We start from the raw sequence: 19,569 nt of genomic DNA, 5'->3' as shown, positions 1-19,569 counted from the left end.
GCTGAGACCCAGTTAAACGATGTCACCTAAATTAACTCATCGTTTTTCAGATCCACAAGTTTTGTCTTTTTCTTAACATGCCAGAGAATAAAGGCTGATAAGTTAAACTGTGCCAGCTTTTTTTTATATCTGACTGTCTGCATTAATAATGTCTGTAGACGGTCCCTATAAAGACAGGTCCTCATAAAGACAGGTCCTCATAAACACAGGTCCTTGTATGGATAGAATGACAAACTGTGTGTTTGTGTGACAAAATGATAGAGTACATAGATACAATGAATGTATAAGTAAAAAGTCGTATTTTTAGAGTTCTAACGTTGTTGTTTTTGGTTTAATAACAAGCCAGCCGCTGACAGAGTGAATCCCGGCGCTAACCGGTTTGTTTACTCGGCGGTCAGATCAGTGGGCAGCTATTTCTCTTAAGCCCCGCCCACTCGAGCCTAATATAGTCCTGAAAGCGGAGTTAAAGCCTCGAGCGCCACTCGGACTTTTAAATCGTGTTACATAACGTGCTTTCCAACTCCTCTCGGAGTGACTACAGACACCACCCGGAGACTACAGTCTGACCGACATCTCTGTAAACTTTCATCCCACTTTAGTGGTTCGTTCTTCCGCATTTTAACCTCTCGCAGGTGCGCGCGCTATGAGCAGTGACGTGCATTGTTTAGCCGAAGCGCAGCGCGTGGCGATTTTCGGCGGCACGCACGGGAACGAGATGTCCGGCATCATGCTCGTGTCCATGTGGACCAAAAACGACAGTGAGATCCGCAGGAGCAGAGTTCACACCGAGCCCTTCATTTGCAACCCCAGAGCTGTGGAGAAGTGCGCCAGGTACATCGACACGGATTTGAATCGAGCCTTCACAGCGGAAAACCTGAGGTAAACACCGGCGCTCGCATGACAACATCGTTGTCATGTGCACGATAATCACACCACTGTACCAGAGCGGTCGGTCAGCTGGGACCCAAACGTCACTTTTATGTAAAAGTACTGAAGTGTTTCCATGGAAGAAACAAATCTCCTTCAGCATGTCGTTATCATAAAAAAAAACACATCTCACTTTTGCATGAAAAGTATACATGAAAATGTGCTTTTTTTTTCTACATTATTATTTTGTTATTACCAAAAAAAAGTATTCAATTTACCAGAAAAATATCTCGTTATTATGAGATATCTTGTTTTTTTTACAACAACAAGCATTGCCTTAAGGCAATTACTACAAGTAAACATCTCGTGATTATGAGAGATCTTGTTTTTACAACAATACTTGTAATGTTATTACAAGAAAACAACTCGACACTACAAGAAGTGTCTCATTATTAAATGTAAACTTATTTGACAGAAAACATTATGACAATAAGCATTGGCTTACTACAGGTAAACAAATTTTTATTAGGAGAAAATAACTTGTTACTACAAGAAAGTATGAGATTACATCTTATTATAAACATATGTTGTTATCAAGAATAAACAACACAGGAGAACACATCCCATGTTTTAATAAATAAAGTGTTTGTTTATTACAAGATAAGTTATTATAAGAGAATGTATTTTTATTACAGGCAAACATGCCAATATAAGATGAAAACAACTTGATGTTACCAGACAAGCTTGTTATTGTGAGAGAAGTATTTTATTATTTGTGAAAAAATCTGAAAAAAGCATCTGTTTACTGCAAGAGAACATCTCGTCATTATGGGACAACATGGTCCTGTTATTCCAAACAAACGTTCTGTTACCTAAGAGAAAAGAGTTAGCACTTGGTTGCATTTACGTTAGCATTTTGATAAAAATCTTATTATAAACATACTGTTATTACAGGAAAGCTCACTATTACAAGAAAACCTCTATTGGGTTTTTGAGGTTGTTGCTAAGAATAACACATCCGGTTACTACAGGTAAACATCCTGCTACTAACCAACTTTCTTTGCATATGTAGCACCAGGATCTGAGAAAAAAAAGATTATTGTTTAACAAAATGGTTCTTGTAGTAACAAGGTGTTTTTTTAAGTTAAAATTATGTTGCTAACCAAATTAGCATTAAACAAAATACAACTTTCTTGACATTTTCTGCTAGAGTTTAACTAGTAATAATGTTTTACATTGTATTTTTGTTTCTTGAACTTAATTTTGGTATTTAACCAGATACCTGCAGCATTAAAAACTACAATGGTTTCAGTTGATTTAGAGATAAATGAGAGCTGTTATTATTTTAAAAAAAAAAATCACAAACCTACTCTGTTTACTGAAAAGGAAATATATATTTTATGATTTTTTTTTTAATTTATTACATCCTAATATTAGTTAAGAGAATATCTTAACAAGAAGTTAATACTTAACTATTAGCATGACCAGTGGCTGATCAGACAGCTAAGCTTTAGTTGGCTGCTAATGTACACAGCTCATTAATTCTTCAGCATCAGTGCAGGTATTATTTACTCAGCACTAAAGCATTAATTAAGTATTAGTATATTATTTATTTATGCACAGCTTCTTACAGGAAATGTTTGAGGATTATTTTCCTTTCCATCCACACAGACTTCTAACCTAAAATATATTTGGTGTTCATTAAGAGTTCTTCAAACTTTTGTTAGTCTTTTCTTGAAATCTCTGAGTCATTGTGAATCCCTTAGATCAATAAGTTCCACGAGTAACAAGAAGGAAGTAGCTGCAATCTCGGCAATTCCCAGTGTTGCAAAATCGAGGTCAAAAGTGTCTTTTGTCATCTACAGCACGAATTTTAGAAGTTTTAAACATTGCATAGATGAATACGCATCAAGGTTCTCCACAACAAACATTAATTCTGGGCTCAAAACAACATCATTGTTTGTATTGTTTGATGAAATTCGGGCTTAAATGACAGTTTATTAGAAACCATCTCTGCAAATAATAGACACATTTAAAATACTCTATTGTTCGCTTGCAAATGTGCTTCAAACACAGCTTTGATTATTGTTTTTGTTTAATTTATTTCAAAAGATAAACCAATGGACTATCTATTCATGAAGGCTTTTGAAAGCAGCCTGGTCACAAGGTCTAAATGAAATGCAATTGTTGCAATTAAAATACAGCGAAGCACTCTGGTCACTGAAATACTACAATCACTCTCCTGTGTAACAGTGTACGCTGGAAGGGTGTATTGTTCGTCTCATTTATGTGTTAGAAAAACCTAAAGTGTTTGTAGGGTCCATATGGCTCCTTTTTGAGGTTTCCAGAGACAGTTTTGTCATTCATTTATTTATTTATTTGTCCGTTTGTTCAGCCAATGAATTTGCTCAGACGTGTCATTCGCTGTGTCATGTCACGTCTAAATTGTGGCATTGGTATGTTTATTCAACACGTGTACATCTACTGTGGTTCAAGAGGGCTTTTTTATTCCTTCTCCTGTCTAGACATGACAACCAACTACGGAGACATTTCTAAGTTTCTCAAAGACCATATTCATGTGTGAACAGGAAAATTCTACAAAACAGTTCTGTGTTTCTTTAAGCTGCCTGACAATGCATAACTATAAAGAGTAACCCATTATAACCTGGGTTGATGTTTTGTCTTCAATCATCATCCTGCAGTGCGCAAAAAAAGGTGCAATGTTGCCACATTTTTAAACAGGTTCTGTCAAATCTCATGAAAACCACAAAAAGAAATAACACCACTCAGTAATTATTTACATGCAAATTCTGTGAGTATTGCAAGATAAAGTCTTGTTTTTTTTTTTAAGCATGCCAGCCTGAGATCAGTTACAAAGAGACTGCCAACTGGCAAACTATTATTGGGAGCCACATCTAATTTTGTTCTGTGGAACTTGACAGCCAAGAATTATAATTGTGGGTGTGAATCATGTCAGGGTTGTAAAAAGCTAAATCAAAATGGTTATATATTATACACCCAGTAAAATTTATTGCGATGGTTAGACACTGGTTATAATGCAAATTATGGCTGATAATCATGGTCAAATTATGACCCTGTTTTTGAGGACAGCAGTCAGTAAGCAATGTTAGCTTACAACTAAGTTAGTCAAGAATCCATTTATTTTTTAAAGAAGGAAGCTTGAAGGTGTTAGAAGCCGGGGGATATTTATTGAAAGCACAAAGTCTTAACTTACTGTGATCATGCTAGTTTAGAGCCCTGGATTTCATCCAAATCACACTTGCTTGTATTACTGTCCTGTTGAATTCTGTATTCTGATGGTGTTAATTCTTTTTCTGTAACAGAATCTCTGACAGTAATTCCTTCTGCAAGGTTTAGATTAATGAGCTTGTTTTAACATGCTGTCGTTTCTATAGTAACAGTTCATTCAGAGGGACTTGTATAAAGCATGCCAATCTAAGGCTAATAATAAAGTGAGCTGAGAGGACATTATGGTGAAGATACTGCTTGCTGAATGCTATAATGTCTGTGGTAACATGAGCTAGCTTTTTTGTTTCTTTTATAATGTAAAAAAAACAAAAAACAAATTTAAAAGTACCACAATATGCTGTGTCCTGATTTATCCCTTACATAAAAGTAAGCTATTACACAGTAGCTTGTATAACAAACAGTCCACTTACGCTTAAATTGAACAGTAAATATATAACAACGTTTAAATCGTAATATAATAAGCGGTCTTGTATGGAGCCACATCTCACTACTTCATTGATTCCTTGAGACTTTCCCTTTAATAGCATTTATCTCCTTGTGTTTTATTCCAAACTCACGATTAAACATGGCACATTAACTCTCTCCACAGCATGCCAGATGGAGACAAGCTGCCATATGAAGTTCAGAGAGCCAAGGAAATCAACCAGATCTTTGGACCTAAAGGAAGCCCAGATGCCTACGATGTTATCTTTGACCTCCATAACACCACATCCAACATGGGCTCTACGCTTATCTTGGAGAGCTCGACAGACCACTTCAACCTTCAGATGGTGCATTACATCAAAGTAAGCAGCTTCTAAAACTTCACACATGAAGTTCAGAGGAATCTTAGAAATATTTAAAAAAAAAACATACAATGTATTGACAGTAAAACATGCTTCTTATGAAGAATGCAGGAGTCTTGTTAGAGAAGTAAGAAATGCAACAGATTTAATAGAATCAGTTCCTAGTAGTGGGCTGAGTTCCTCATAGACATTAAGATCATGTGAAGCTTGCGTGGCATGCATCACTCTGTGAACAAGCAAGGTTACAGCTGGCTTATTCATTTAGCTTATCGTAATCACGCTAGTATCGTGGACTTCATACTTCATATCCACCAGCATCAGGAAGCATGCTGTACATTGAACTTTTGAGAAACGTCAGCTTGTTTAACCACATTGCTTTTAAACTCGTAAGCTATTAGCGGTACAGCAAACACTACATATACAATGTAAGGGAGAAAGGCACGTGGGACCTGTAGGGTATGCTGTTATCAGATCAATGATCAGTGATAGAGTTGTGTGATGTGGTCTGACATGAAATGAAGTTATTGTTATCACCAAAAGGTGTACCTTGTGCAGCAGAGGTCAATAGGGTGAGCACAGTATCAGCTTACAGTGTCACCTGTGTGCCTTCTGCCCAGAAAGCCATGGCTCCGGAGAGCTGCATGGTGCTGCTGAATGAACACCCTCAGCTCAAATATGCAACCACCCGCTCAGTGGCCAAGCACTCTGTCGGTGAGTCAAATAATAAGATTGCCTTTGTTGCCAAAGTCTGCTAAGGTGAGTAAACTTTCAGGGTTGTCGGGCCGGTTTGTGTTTGAAAATTCTACCATAGACTTTGATACAGATGAGTGTTGAAATCTCTTCATTTGATTTGCATATATTCATCTACCAGATGATTCAATGCCAAAAGATTGTAATAATTGGCCAGAAAGTTACTTGATGGCAGAGCAAAAACAGCAATGCTAAACACAAGGAATGCAACAAGTGTTGCAACACAGTCGGTTTACAAGCACCATGAATATTACAGGTTAACTGACCAGAAGAAGATTCAATGTCACTATTTGTATCTTTGTTCATATCTAAACAGGATGTCACCCAAACTGTAAGGTTATAAAAAGATTATACTTTCACTTTACCCTTGGACACACCAGCTAGGTTTGGGGAGTGGTTTGGGAACGCCAGCATGATCTGTTAATTCTTGCCAAAGCCAAGAAACCTTTTGCAGAGTACTCAGACCCAGTGGAGCCCCTGTTGGCTTCAATTATCTGGAGATGTCTATAGTACCTTCCCTGTAGTGCATTTATGGGAATTCATTTGACTGAACATAATATAAAAAGGCATTCAAGATGTACATAACAACCATTTCAAAAACCAAAAACCATTTCAAACGCTTTCAATTCCCAGTGGGCTTCATCGTTGTGAAATGGAATACGATTGGCACCACACGGACTCTTTCTGAACTTAGTAAGAAGGGCATTTGTCAGGGGCATGATCAAGACCTGAATGGCCACCTGCCAGAAAGAACAAGCATCTCAGAAATACTCCATCGGTTAGGTCTTTATGGTAAAGAGGCTAGACAGAAGCTATTTCTGAGTAGAAAACACATGTCAGGAACTCTTAGGTCATGAGGAAAAAGATTCTCTGGTCCCATGATGCTTTTGGGTGAACTCCTAATCCAAAAAAACAAGTATTGAAGTATAACAAGTATAAACTGGCTAATATGGTGAAGCCAAAAACACAGAAAGGTTTTTAAACCATATAGTCTTACACAACACTGGAGTGTCGGGGGGGCACGGTGGCTTAGTGGTTAGCACATTTGCCTCTTTCCTCCAGGGTTGGGGGTTCGATTCCCACCTCCGCCTTGTGTGTGTGGAGTTTGCATGTTCTCCCCGTGCTTCGGGGGTTTCCTCCGGGTACTCCGGCTTCCTTCCCCTGGTCCAAAGACATGCATGGTAGGTTGATTGGCATCTCTGGAAAATTGTCCGTAGTGTGTGAGTGAATGAGAGTGTGTGTGCCCTGTGATGGGTTGGCACTCTGTCCAGGGTGTATCCTGCCTTATGCCCGATGACGCCTGAGATAGGCACAGGCTCCCCGTGACCTGAGAGGTTCAGATAACGCGGTAGAAAATGAATGAATGAATGAACACTGGAGAGGCTTCAGGATGGGATGCCCTCTATCTGACCTGAGGTTCTGTCAAGAAGAAAGAGCTTCTAAAATGTTCCTAATGTAATTTTCTGTTTAGCACAAATGATCTGTTCATTCTGAATAATGTTTTTGTATTCAGTTACATGCCTGTAATAGATATTGCAAATGGTACATGGATGGCTATAATCCCAACCACCATCCCCACCCCAAACAAACTCACGTACACACACGCACATACAGACATACATGTTGCAATCACTTATATAACCAAAACCGGCGAAGACCGATGTTCACATGTTATGTAATATCTGCCTGACATGTATTCCAGGTCTTGAAGTGGGTCCGCAGCCTCAGGGAGTTTTGCGGAGCAATATCTTTGAGTCCATGCGGATGATAGTGAAGCACGCGCTGGATTTCATCGAGTTGTTTAATAGTGGTAAGGCTAATCTAACTATAGATGCCAATTGACTGGTAACCATTTTTTTTTACATGGATATATATAAGAAACAGAGTGACTTGAAGTCAGTGGGATCTCAAGTGTGGTATAACTCAAAAGCATTACAGATTTAATAAGCAAGCACACATCACAATAATAGTAATGGCAGAAAAGAGCTTCCAGAGATTTAAGGATTACAAAGCATAACATCCATTACATTATTTGAGAATGCACCAAGCCATTATTCTGCCCCTCGCCCGCAGATAGCTGTGTAAATAACAAGAGAAATAATTATTTTTAGTCATAACAGCACATCTAGTACAGTACATTGAATCAACAACCACTACTGAACTCGAGAACCCTGACATTTATACTTTTTGAGGAACAGTTTCTCTTGAGGCCTTTTTCCCTTTTTTTTTGTACACAGTCACATGGTATAAAAAGCAGCCTTGGGCACTCATGTGTAACATCATCTGTACCTTGCCCAATCAATACACACATACACACACGTTTTTTGTCTTCTTTCTTTTAAGCGGAAACATGCAGCCAGTGCCAAGGCCTGAAGAACGTGTCTCGTTCAGCCTGTGAATCTTGTGAATAGGATGCTTGTTAAAAGTTGGTTAGTTTCCATGTCGTTAGAAGTGTAACACTGCCGCTGCATTGTCACTGCTGAATGCTTTCCTGTGAGTGTTTCAATGTGTTTTCCACTTGCCCAAGCTGAACTGGTCGGTAGCTAAGTCAAGAAACATAATGACAATGGGAGAGGATGCAGTGTACCGATAAAACTTTTGCATAATTAAAAAAAACAAGTTTTATATAAATTCTATGATTGCAAAGGATATTCAACAATGGTATAGCATTTAAAGTCCCAAGTCACAAGTGTGATTCCATCCATCCATCCATCCATTTATCTCTTACTCTGCTTGTCCTACTGGGTCACAAAAAACCTGTGGACTCGGGGCACAGGGCAGGGCACAGCATGGATAGGATGTCAGTCAATCACACACTGACACACCCATTCACACACTATAGACAATTTACAGATACCAATAAGCTTACATCACAAGTCTTTGGCCTGGGTGATGAAACAAGTCGTGGACCCAAAGGAAACCCCAGAGGCACTCCAGTGAAATCCACACACGCATATGTCAGAATTAAACCCACAACCTTGGATGTGTGAGACGAACATGCTGTGATACATATGAGACATGTAAGAAAAAACATCTTACAGCTGGAATTATTGTTGGAGCTTCTATTATAGAAAATTCATCAGCCGTGTCTTTTCTGAGAAATTAGAATCGAGAATTCAACCGCTTTTTCAGAATTCAACTGTTGTTTAAGGTGGTTTTCACAATAGGCAAGTTTGTTATGGTCCTGCAGCATTGGTCAGGTTTCAGACTCGCTTGTTTCTATTAAACCCTGATGCATTTCCTTTTATTTTAACTCATCACAAACATGCATGGGGAACACAACAACATAACTAACCATATTTTATTATGTGCAGTAATTAAGTGTCTCTCACTTCTTCTGTGTCTCGCAACATTTCCGAGCCACTCATGGGGGACATGTATTGTGGAAATTATTGGTGTCATCATGGGATAAAACACACGCACAGGTTACGTTACTTTCTGAACAAGTGTAGACCTGAATACCAGTGTTGTATAAAGTACTAGAAAGCAATACTTGAGTAAAAGTACAAGTATCGTACTAAAAAAGACTTTGGTAGAAGTGAAAGTCACCTTTTAGAATATTACTCAAGTAAAAGTATTAAAGTATCTGATATTTACTGTACTTAAGTATCAAAAGTCATTTTCTGATATTTAATGTACTTAAGTATTTGAAGTAAAAGTAAAAAGTAAAATTTCAGTGATTTTCGGTAGGTATAAGATCAGGGACGGTTCTAGGGTTTCATCTTTAGGGGGTTTTAGCCCTCAGTGAGAATTAAAAACAAGAAGAGTTTTATATTATATATTATATGACTACATAGTAAGCCAAAAGTTATGGCATTATTAAATGGCAAAAGTGGACACCAAAATGTTATGCATGATGTAATGATGCCAGTCTTGAATCAAATCAGTTCATGTACGTGTGCATTCTCTACAAACAGTCTGTCCAATGAATGCAGTCATTAATAAACTAATTTTCACAAGACAAAGACCAAATCAATAAATGTTATTTTTATTTAGTATATAATGGATTGTTTGCATTAATATTTTGTTTGTGCTACAACTCTAATAAATAAAAAATAATAAAAATAGTGACATTTTACTGCTTTTGGTTGCTTTTGGTTGCCGCTTTTATAGATAAATGCTTCCAGCTCTGACTGCGTGCCAAAGCTCCCTTATTGCAGTCACACACTTTTCTTATGATATTATTTTGTAGTAATGAGTAACGAAGATGCTTAGTGGAAATAAAACGGAGTAAAAGTATACATTTTATCTAGGAAATGTAGTGGAGTAAAAGTGAAAGTAAATTTAAATAGCGAAGTAAAGTACAGATACGTGACATTTCTACTTAAGTACCGTAACGAAGTATTTGTACTTCGTTACATTACAACACTGCTGAATACTGAAAGTTGTGTTCATGTTCCTAACACCTCCTAAATTCTTGGGATTCTATACTGCACTACACTTCCTGGTCCACATGACAGATTTCCTTACCAATTTATCATGCAAACCAGGGTCTGTTAGTGTGGAAGCCTCTTTAAACGTGCTTAAACACTTTTGTGTTCCTCAACAATAAGTATATTTACAAATGTTTGAGACAAAAGAAATATAGTTGGATGGATGGATGGATAGATTGTAATGCATTATATATTGCACACTGAATGTTTGGATTATATCTGTATCTTATTCGACACAGAGCAGAGGATTTACAATGGATTTACCTGATTAAGCTGGAATGACCTTGTGTGGCACGACTTATAACTGAATGTGAGTCTCAGTCACAGTGTGATTCGCCCATGAATGTTGCGTGTCATAAAACTCGACAGATTTTCTTTTTCTTCCCTTTGAAATCAAATGTTTCTTCTGCACCTTTCAAAGAATGTTTACTGTATTTGTACTTGTTATCCAAAAGACTTGTTTTTGTCTCGATCAGCCTGCTGTCTACACAAGCTCGGATTGACAAAAGCAAATTGTTGTCATCAATGCCTAGAAAACAGGGGGTGTAATTATTCAGTGCAAACCCAGATACCATGGTATCACAGAGATCAAGCTGGATCTTCTATTTGGCTATTATTACCATGTGCTGTTTCGAAGATGACTTGATCAAAAGTGATGTAAAAGTGAGGAAGAACCCAGTCAAAGCAAATAGGTGAAGGTTAAAGGCTTTGTGCAAAGATCACATATCTGCAAGACATGATATTTGAATGTAACCTTCACAATCCGCCACGATGAAAAAAACTCAAGCTCCTTTGCTGAAAGCCCATTTAATTTCTCTTAAATGTCAAGAATCAATAACATTTATTGTCTTTTTAATCTTATGTGTAGGGCAGCAAGTACAGTTTTGCTTCACATTTCTTGCTGAACTGATCTGGAGCCCAACCCTGCTTTTAAATCTCAAGCCGAACAAACACGGCACCAGACATGCACAGTAACTTGCACACTTCCATGTAGAATCACATAAACATCATCTTAATTCGGCTGAATTAAGTAAAAGACATTCAAGAATAACATGTGATAAATGAAATCTATAATAATAGCATGTGCTAGCTTATTATTTTTCCCACAAGAAGTGGAGCTGTTCATGCAGAAATAACGTGAATACAGTATAGTATAGTACAGTCAGCTGTGGGTGTGGGGCAAAAGGCATGGTCAAAAGGCATGGTACCCAAGGTGCTCTCTTGAGATGCTGCCCCTGGGGTCTTGGGGCTGGACGTTTTGGGTGGGCTCTATGAAAGTCAGAAACGAGCAACGGGTCTAGGAGGTCATGTGCGTCCACCCATGAGCTTTCCTCGGGAATGTAACCCTCCTAAACCATCAGGTACTCCAGGAGGGTGTGGACCAAGCAGCAGACTAGGGGCACTTCTATTTCTAGTGGCAGGGCTAAGGGTAGAGGACTGTGATGGAATTAAGTCCTCTATAGTCAACACAAGGACTTTTAAGTCCATAATACCATGATATAGCCAGTATCGGTATTCCGGTAAGGGTTCACTCTGTATTTTCTAGCCCAGATTTTTTTTCCTCCCACAAAAACAAGATGGACTCTGTGACCAGGAGTTAAATAACTTTTTTTTCTAAAAGTCATTTGGCAGTTTTCTCTTTTAGTGCTCCACAGTTTAAGCATCCTTGTAAGCAAGCATATGAGTTGAGTTAATTCACTGCTGTGTATGTGTGTGTGTGTGTGTGTGTGTGTGTGTGTGTGTGTGTGTGTGTGTGTGTGTGTGTGTGTGTGTGTGTGTGTGTGTGTGTGTGTGTGTGTGTGTTTCAAAGGCATGGAGTTTCCAGCATGCCGTGTGGAAGTGTTCAGGGTGCACGAGAGAGTGGATTATCCAAGAGACGCAAACGGCAACATCAGCGCTATGGTACATCCTCACCTACAGGTATTACACGAACACTCTCATCCTGTCTTATAACATCCTCTGAAGTTTGCTTTGAAGTCAATTTGCCCATAACATCCTGAAGTGTTTTATTCCTCTTATTCCACAGGAATTTGCCAATAATTAGAATTATTCAAGAGTGGGGTGGCATATTTATCTCTATGTATAGTTGCATGTACATGGAATTCTTACACACATTTATCCAGAACATTCATCTCATTTATACAACTGAGCAGTTGAGGGCTTTGCACAAGGGCCCGGTATTAGCAGCTGTTTGGTCCGGGGATTCGAACTCACAACCTTCCGCTCAGTAGTCTGCAGTCCAATACTGAGCTGTGTGGAACATCACTGAAATTATTTATTTATTTTTGCCCTGACTTTCTTATCTTACGAAACCTTTCTTGTGACTGTTTACAAATTGCTGACACTGGAGACTCCTTCCTGCTCATTAAAAGCATGCGCATGTGGAGCAAGTGCCTCTGAATACACTGTTACTATAGAAATGATAATGAACAGAACGAGAGTATCAGGGATAAGATGATCTAAAGGTGGTGAGTTTAAATCCCAAAATGACAAGCTACCTCTGTTGGGCCCTTGAGCAAAGCCCTTTACACAGTTGTATAAAATGAGATAAACATTCATAACTCTGGCTAAATGCAAGCTAACACAAACATTTATATAAACCTTGCAGCTGCCTCTATTTCTTCTTCAACTCAACATAGTCAATGCATGAGATTGTCTATACGTTAACGTTACCTTTACACGCTCCTATTTGTAAAAATCCTTGCGTTAACATTCCAAAGACTCTTGGAATTCTAAACACATCAGAATCAAACAAAAAAAAAAAACAAGAAGATAGATATTAGTTTAACATCTTCAGGTGAGCTTTGTCATCGAGATTGAAAGAAAGGAGAGGAAGGGAGTGGCTTTATCCTCTGTGAAACGGTAGAAATCTGAGAGTCACTGGGAAGACCAAGGCTGCTCGAGTCCCTCAATGTAAAAGCAAACATTGACCTAGAATGTGTGTGTTTGCTGTGTGAGCTGCACATTCTTACAACACTGCCTGTGTTTAACAATGAACATGGGTGTGTACGGCAAACCAGAAATCAGGCAAAAAGATACAAAGATAAAACAAAATCAAAATTCATACACACAAACCTAGATCAGGTGATGTTTTATGGAATAAAAACACTGTCAATAATAATCGTACGTAATTCAAAGCATTTGTGTGTAAATTTTAATTTTTGCGGAGTTGGATCCCAAAATCTACGGCCACGACAGTTTACAGATACGAGATTTTGAGTGTTTGTTCAAATACAACTCCAAAATGTACGACTATGACAGTTTACACACACAACGCTTGTTTTCACAACACCTCTTTTTCACACACGAAAACGGTCTGCGAAACAACTGTCAAAAATACGTCATCACGTTCACAGGCATTACTATCCGAAGGAAGATGAATCGATTCCACGAAGTGCGCATGCGCCCCGCCCTCTTTTAAACCACTGGCGCTGAAATGGAGGATCAGCAGCCAAGCGCTCACTCATCGTCTCAGGTAAGTTGGTTTTTCCTTCCAAATTCCAACATGTTTAAGGGTTAGTTATCACTAATAACAGAGAGGAGTAATATTACAGAGATAGGTTAACTATAGTAAGTAAGATTAGCTCTCAGAGTAAGGTTACATTAGGTGCTTAAAGAATACAGCTGTTTAGGAGGTCATCACTGCAGTCTGTAGTGTGATGAGATAGGCCTACATAAAAGACACACACACACACACACACACACACACACACACCTAGCCATTTCCTGATGCACTGACTGCCCATTTGACTTGGACCTTCTTTCTTGTGCTGACTGTCCGCTGATATTGGACTGGTTCCCCCATTTTCTGTTGTCCAACACTTAAGGTGTTGGTCAACATCGACACCAGATTCTGGGCTGAGTGCAAGATGTCACCCAATGGAACCTGATAAACAATAAAAGATGACTTTAACACTTAAGCAGTGAACACATATTGCATGACCTGTTTATTCCAGTGCATGTACACAGCTGTTAGTAAGTTAACACTTAAAATTGCTAATTCTTTTATGTAGGCCTATCTCATCACGCTACAGACTGCAGTGATGACCTCCTAAACAGCTGTATTCTTTAAGCACCTAATGTAACCTTACTCTGAGAGCTAATCTTACTTACTATAGTTAACCCATCTCTGTAATATTACTCCTCTCTGTTATTAGTGATAACTAACCCTTTAACATGTCCGAATTTGGAAGGAAAAAGAAACTTACCTGAGATGATGAGCAGTGTTGTAATGTAACGGAGTAAAAATACTTTGTTACTGTACTTAAGTAGAAATGTCACGTATCTGTACTTTACTTCGCTATTTAAATTTATGTCAACTTTCACTTTTACTCCACTACATTTCCTAGATAAAATACTTTTACTCCGTTATATTTCCACTAAGCATCTTCGTAACTACAAAATAAAATCAGAAGAAATGTGTGTGACTGCAATAAGGGAGGTTTGGTGAATCACTGCTCCTAGATTGCATTACGCTCCGCGCGCTGTACGGAGAAGCTCAGGTACGCGCAGCGTGCACGCCCAGTCAGAGCTGGTGGCGTTAATGTATAACGTTAATCGGAAAGCTGCAAATACAGCAACCAAAAGCAGTGAAATGTCACTATTCTTATTACCAGAGTTGTAGCACGATCAAAATATTAATGCAAACAATCCATACAATACTAAATAAAAATAACATTTAACGATTTGGTCTTTGTGAATATTAGTTTATTAATGACTGCATTCATTGGACACACTGTTTGTAGAGTGGCATCATTACATCATGCATAAAATTTTGGTGTCCACTTTTGCCATTTAATAATACCATAACTTTTGGCTTACTATGTAGTCATATAATATATAATATAAAACTCTTCTTGTTTTAAATTCTCACTGACGGCTAAAACCCCTAAAGATGAAACCCTAGAACCGTCCCTGATCTTATACCTACCGAAAATCACTGAAATTTTACTTTTACTTCAAATACTTAAGTATATTAAATATCAGAAAATGACTTTTGATACTTAAGTACAGTAAATATCAGATACTTTAATACTTTTACTTGAGTAATATTCTAAAAGGTGACTTTCACTTCTACCAAAGTCTTTTTCTAGTACGATACTTGTACTTTTACTCAAATATTGCTTTCTAGTACTTTATACAACACTGACGATGAGTGAGCGCTTGGCTGCTGATCCGCCATTTCGGTTACAGTGGTTTAAAAGAGGGCGGGGCGCATGCGCACTTCGTGGAATCGATTCATCTTCCCTCGGATAGTAATGCCTGTGAACGTGATAACGTATTTTTGACAGTTGTTTCGCAGACCATTTTCGTGTGTGAAAAAGAGGTGTTGTGAAAACAAGCGTTGTGTGTGTAAACTGTCATAGTCGTACATTTTGGAGTAGTATTTGAACAAACAAACAAAAATAAATAAAGCCAGGCTCACACTGTGTTAGTTTTTGCCACGATTTGGTTGTCTGAGACAAATTTTGAAAATCCTAAAAGATTTCTAGAATCCTAGGGTAAAATCAATATTCTTTGATTAGCTAGTTTGACATACTGTAGTCACAGACAGCTGATTTATGGCTGTTGCAATCAGTTTTTCCTCCGATGAAGATTACAGATACTTACAGTACCTGCAGTGTGACGACATCTATGACAAGCGTCAAAGCCTGAACCAATAGGAGAGACGAACTGGGTGAATCACTTAGTGCGACAACTTTAAATTACTTCAGAAAAGCTGTCGAAACGAGTCAGGTGGACAGTACAGCAGGAAGAAAAACTAAAAACGCTATAGATTGTTTACTTTTGCTGTCACATACCATAATAGCGCGAGACTGCTGGTCTGAACCTGTCATGGATTGAAGGCATAAAACCCCAGACCAGTCTTCTTGTGTGAATCCGAATTTGACATGTGTTGATTGTCGTACAGACATCCTACGGTGTGACATGGGGATCATATTCGTCTCACAAGCAACAATCGCGAAGGATTATGAAAAATCGCACAGTGTGAGATTGACTTAATTGTCTACATATAAGGCATTAACATACCCATAGAACTCGATGTGTCCCAGCTGATCAGGTTTCTGAAATACTTGAACCAGCCTGTGAACATTGTGTAGCATTTTTTTGTAAACAATTCTTCACAGAATGAATATGGTATAGTATAAGATAGTATGTGTTATTTATATTTAGTGAATGAATAAATTAACACAAATGATAAGAAAGATGAACTGTGTAAATAATGTGTATAATTGGTGGGATTCCATCTCTCTCCCTTCTCCCCTCACCCCTCACTCCCCCTCACACTAGGATTGTGATTGGGAGCCCCTGAACCCCAGCGACCCAATGTTCCAAACATTTGACGGGAGGACAATCGTGTACGAGGGAGCCGGTCCAGTCTACCCAACGTTTATTAATGAAGCCGCCTATTACGAGAAGCACCAGGCCTTCGTTACAACCTGCAGGGAAACACTATCTGTTAATTCCATTCGAAAAAACACCAAATAACAATCTGCATTCAATTCAACAATCAAATATCACAATAACCAGCACAATTAGAGAGAGAGAAAAAAAAATCTGATCTCTAACTTACATGCATTCTACCATGCCTGAAAACTACAACTACTCTCATGTATAAGTTTTTTTTACAGTTTTTGTAGGAATCTTTCACTTACAACAAATCAAATCATTTAAACAAGTCAGGTTAATTATCTATTTACAATTTCAAAGAACAAACATCGGATATTTTTATATTAGTTTTAAAGTTTGTCATACCTAAACGTTTTATGGTGCAGTTTATATTTATACAATTCTAAATCGTTTCTATTTATACTTATATTCCTAGATAGTCGTTCTACTTTAACAAACGGAACACACGGAATATATGAAGCTATAAAATTTGGATTAGCTTGGAAATAAAAAAGTAGACTTTGATAGTTCCTAGATTCTAGTACATTCTTCAGCATGCCTTTGTTGACTTCCTTTAAAGACTCAGAAGTGAGTGTTACGTACGTAAGGAATAAAACACAACGAGGCACAACAGTTCTCAACTGCTCATAAATAAAAAAATGTAGTGATACCGAGGAATGTTCTTCGGCGTCAAGATTTTCTTCGGCATGAAACTTGCTAGAATGAAGTAAAGTATTTATGTTTATTAACAGCTTTATCTAACATTATAGCCATTTTCTGAAGGAAACCAAAGTCTACAGTCAGAGCACAGGATCATTTAGCCACAAATCACATGATTGTTTGCTAGTTTTGTAGTGCAGAAAGTTCTGTGGGTGGCCGGTTAGGGTGATCTCATTTCACTTTTTTTTCAATTTTGTGTTAAAATGTGTTACTCCATCTTAATCGCAATATCAGTTTTTCTTCTTTTTGCTTTAAATGCATTTGGCTATTGAATTAGTTGAAATCGGCAGGATTAAAATACACCATTACATACACACACACACACATATATGTGTGTGTGTGTGTGTGTGTGTGTGTGTGTGTGTGTGTGTGTGTGTGTGTAATGGTGTATTTTAATCCTATATAATAGATATATATATATATAAGGTTTGAGAATGTTGTGGGACTAAAAAAAGGCAAAATTGTCATTTATCTAATATGGAAATATGTTCCAAATATCTTTTTTTTAACATGCACAATGTGTTTTACCTTACAAACATGTTTAATTTTAATTCATTTGTTCTGTGTAATATCATCAGAACACAAACGGCACCGAGTCATGGGGTCACGCTTTAGCTTTGCGCATCAGTACAAGAATAAATAAACAGAAACTAGTAAAGGAAGTCACTGTCTAGACAGTGCCTATCATTACTGTAACATGAATATAATAGTTTCACTTCTACTTATTCTTGTTATTGTTATTATCATCATTTGGCTCAGTTACTTTGTCCAAAATGCTAACTTCTGACTGCAAGGGTTAGGGTTAGGGTTAGGATTTACCTGTGGGATTTATCCCTCGCTTTTCTCTCTACCTAAAGAGATTGGCACTTTAGTTTAAAAGCTCTTTTAACACATCCTCATAGATCGACATCCAAAACATCAACTTTCTTGCTAATTCACTCCTAATACGTGACAATATTTTTAAGGGAACAGTGATTTTAACGGATTAAACGAAAATATACCTCCAACCAACAAATTAGCCTCACTGAATATTCTAGCATATATTTGTTTCTTTGCACAATAAGTTTAATGCAAAATAATTGCCATTTAAATTCAAAATAATAATAATAGACGTACAGGCTGAAAATTTGGGCTCAAACCGATTACCAGACATGAAGAAGACGAATCAACGAAATATCTTGAGCTATTGGTGGTGTTTTGCTAATCATAGAAATTTCTAGAAGGCTCAGAATTGTTTCAGTTTCCTGTACACGGTTGTACACGTTTAATACCGAAATATGAGTTTTGTCCTATATTTGAAAATTGCACACTATTTCCACTGTGATAATGTAACACTTTTAGTAATAAATGAATTTTTTTATTATCATTATTATTATTTTTTAACAGAAAATGCTCACTGACCTATGCAAAGAATCCTGTTCTCAGTAATGTAGCACGTAAATATAGTGCTCATGGACAATCTGTTTAACGTTAAAGATGTTAAATATGGGTGGAATATGTGAAGTTTTAATTTTCAATTAGATTGTATATTTTAGTAAGCTAAATTACGCACATTTTTAAAATATATATATATTTTATTAGATTACTTATAAGTAAATTGTTCTTCAGCTGCTGTCTGTTCCCATTGTTCTGGATTGCACATATTTAACAATAATAAAAATTCATATTTTGATCTTGTTTCAATCTTGCACTGAGTGAGATTTGTAACCGGGACTTATAATGGTGCTTGGATTTGCATCTATAGATGCAGCAGTGCTGTTTTAACTATTGTTATTGTTGTTGTTGTTGTTGTTGTTAGTACATATATATATATTTTTTTATATCAGGGCACCACTAGAGGGTGACACTCACATAAAATATCTATGAACTCATAAAAAGTGAAGTCCTTCCATTCATTCATTCAGTCATTCATACATTCATTCAGAAGATTAAATAGCTTTTATTTTATGTAATCTTTATTCATAAATGAGATGTAGAACACAATACAAACTGAGTATTCGTAAGGACATGATGTCCTTTGCTCAAGTACTCGACACTGTCTCTCTAACACATAAGATATTAACTAACAACTATGTGGTCACTTAAATGCAGAAGCTTAACTGCTGATACACCACAGTCCAAACTCCTACACACACCCCACTTTGTGGGACGATTGTTCCTCTTAAATATTTAAGAGGTTTTAATGTCATGTAGTTTCACTTCCTACAACTTTCATCGCTTACACAGCTGTTTCTAACATTTCACATTACACACACACACAAACACGACAGACTCCTAATCAATAGGAAAAATCCATTTATTCATTGATCTTTAGTAATCAGTTCAGCTTGTCATGATTTCCTGTGAATCTAGGG

At 37.4% G+C, this 19,569-nt stretch overlaps 1 protein-coding gene across 1 annotated transcript; it reads left to right on the top strand.

Moving 5' to 3' along the window:
- Positions 1 to 454: 454 nt before the first annotated feature.
- Positions 455 to 18,892, top strand: aspa (aspartoacylase). Its single transcript, XM_027178588.2, has 6 exons — positions 455 to 879; positions 4,727 to 4,922; positions 5,540 to 5,633; positions 7,375 to 7,482; positions 11,916 to 12,025; positions 16,397 to 18,892. Exons 1-6 carry the CDS (start codon positions 644 to 646, stop codon positions 16,592 to 16,594), a joined length of 942 nt encoding a protein of 313 aa, XP_027034389.1. The 5' UTR covers positions 455 to 643; the 3' UTR covers positions 16,595 to 18,892.
- The last annotated feature ends 677 nt before the right edge of the window (positions 18,893 to 19,569 follow it).

This window comes from Tachysurus fulvidraco, chromosome 26 (assembly GCF_022655615.1).
Source record: "Tachysurus fulvidraco isolate hzauxx_2018 chromosome 26, HZAU_PFXX_2.0, whole genome shotgun sequence".
Lineage (NCBI taxonomy): Eukaryota > Metazoa > Chordata > Actinopteri > Siluriformes > Bagridae > Tachysurus > Tachysurus fulvidraco.
This window is presented reverse-complemented; position numbering and strand designations above follow the sequence as displayed.